Source organism: Rhagoletis pomonella, unplaced genomic scaffold, assembly GCF_013731165.1.
Source record: "Rhagoletis pomonella isolate Grant_MI unplaced genomic scaffold, Rhpom_1.0 Rhpom_scaffold_00005, whole genome shotgun sequence".
In the NCBI taxonomy this organism is placed as follows: domain Eukaryota; kingdom Metazoa; phylum Arthropoda; class Insecta; order Diptera; family Tephritidae; genus Rhagoletis; species Rhagoletis pomonella.
In genome coordinates this window covers 9,535,802-9,537,306 of record NW_023458559.1, presented here as the reverse complement: position 1 = coordinate 9,537,306, position 1,505 = coordinate 9,535,802, and the positions used below count along the sequence as shown (strand labels likewise).

The following is a 1,505-nucleotide window of genomic DNA, read 5'->3' as shown; positions in this document are numbered from 1 at the left end:
TATTTCTTAATAAATAATAGTATTAAATCATCCACTCGAGTCTCTATCAACAAATTAGCAAAGTGGTTATGCTATATATGTATATACAAGTAAAAAAATTTGGCAACCACAACGACTTTTTTTAGCTCTTTTTTAGCCCTTTTTTTAAAGGAATTTGGCTACCACTAAAAATGATTCGCGGCAACACTGAGTATAGCCCCATCGCACTCCTAATTACTTCTATCATTCTTCTTAAAGTTACCGCGTATTCTCAATTAATTAATCTTTAGCTTTCATGCAAATTGCTAAAAATTCTAAAATGTGCATATCGTCAATAAAAATAAAATTCGACGTGCTAGAAAAAAATCAAAGATATAAAAAAAAAAAAATATTATAATTGTTGAAGGGGCGGGCGAAGCTCAATTTCGCCTGTGTTATCTACCTTTTGGTTTTAAATCATTGTCCGGACACGAAAAGTGAATTCGTCCTAAGCAGACAATGCCAAACCCTTTTTCCCAGAAATGAAATATCATAAATCAAACATGTGGCCAAAAATAGGGCGTCCAATACATATATTGTTTTTTAATTTTGAGTGTCTGATGCATATGTTTGAGGATTTGATTGATTTAGGAGCTATAAACATTTGCCCTTCATAAAATTTTTCAGTTTAGATTTTTTACTTTGCTCACATGCATACACATATATGTATGTATACAAATGAATCCAGCTTATCTGAAGCCACCATTTTAATCACCACCATTTTTAAAATTACCATTCCCCAGAATCATTTGGAAGGTAATTAGAAATAATACTAATTGTGGGCTCAAAAGCTACATTTGTGTATCCAGTTGGAGAAAAAGTTACAGGATATTTGTTAAAGTCCGTGTTACGCTGTACTTGATCTGTGGGTCGTCTTTTCGCAATACTACGCTTTTCATTCAACATCACCAATGATTTTCTACTCATTGAGATGTGTTTCACATTTATCTCGTCTGAAACCAAGTAATAACAGATATCAAAAAAGTATGACAAAAGCAACATTGTGTAAACGAAAAAAATACCTTCGCCAAGGAACCGCCTTTCGAAGTTTCTTGGCAAATCACTATAATCGCGAGATGTTTTATTTCGACTCTCATGCAACTTGAAAATTGTTTGGCGGCGGTAAATGCTGTTTCGCCCATCACTGTTATTGGCTCGATTGCAATCATTCATGTCCTCCATTGCTGAATCATCGTCAACGTCGTCGAAGCGCTTTGGCCGTTGCAATTGGCGAGCGATGTTTACGGCGTTACCTCTTATTTCCTGTGCAGCATCTTCGTCTGTTAACTTAAATCAAATGTTGACTGTTACTTTTCTAGATAATCATATATAAGTATGAGAATACATAAATATTCATACATAAATACATAATTAGAACAATAATATTTCGACGCTTACACTTTTGCTAAGTGGTGTGCGTCTGGATGTTGTTACACAAATGGAAGGACCGCCCGCAAAAGGAAAATGGATTTTATGAGAAGCTTTTT

At 34.4% G+C, this 1,505-nt stretch overlaps 1 protein-coding gene across 1 annotated transcript; it reads right to left on the bottom strand.

Annotated features, from left to right (window-relative positions):
- Nucleotides 1-534: 534 nt before the first annotated feature.
- On the bottom strand, nucleotides 535-1,299 carry LOC118739804. Its single transcript, XM_036471309.1, has 2 exons — nucleotides 1,041-1,299; nucleotides 535-971 (listed from the first exon to the last, which is right to left on the bottom strand). The coding sequence occupies exons 1-2, from the start codon at nucleotides 1,198-1,200 to the stop codon at nucleotides 748-750; spliced, it is 384 nt and encodes a 127-aa protein (XP_036327202.1). The 5' UTR covers nucleotides 1,201-1,299; the 3' UTR covers nucleotides 535-747.
- Nucleotides 1,300-1,505: the final 206 nt, after the last annotated feature.

What these genes read in the sequence shown, in the direction of transcription:
- LOC118739804 (XM_036471309.1), bottom strand. Translation starts at nt 1,200, where the DNA reads ATGGAGGACATGAATGATTGCAATCGAGCCAATAACAGTGATGGGCGA. An exon ending in AAGGCGGTTCCTTGGCGAAG is followed by an intron (nt 972 to 1,040) that starts GTATTTTTTTCG and finishes ACTTGGTTTCAG; the next exon opens with ACGAGATAAATGTGAAACAC.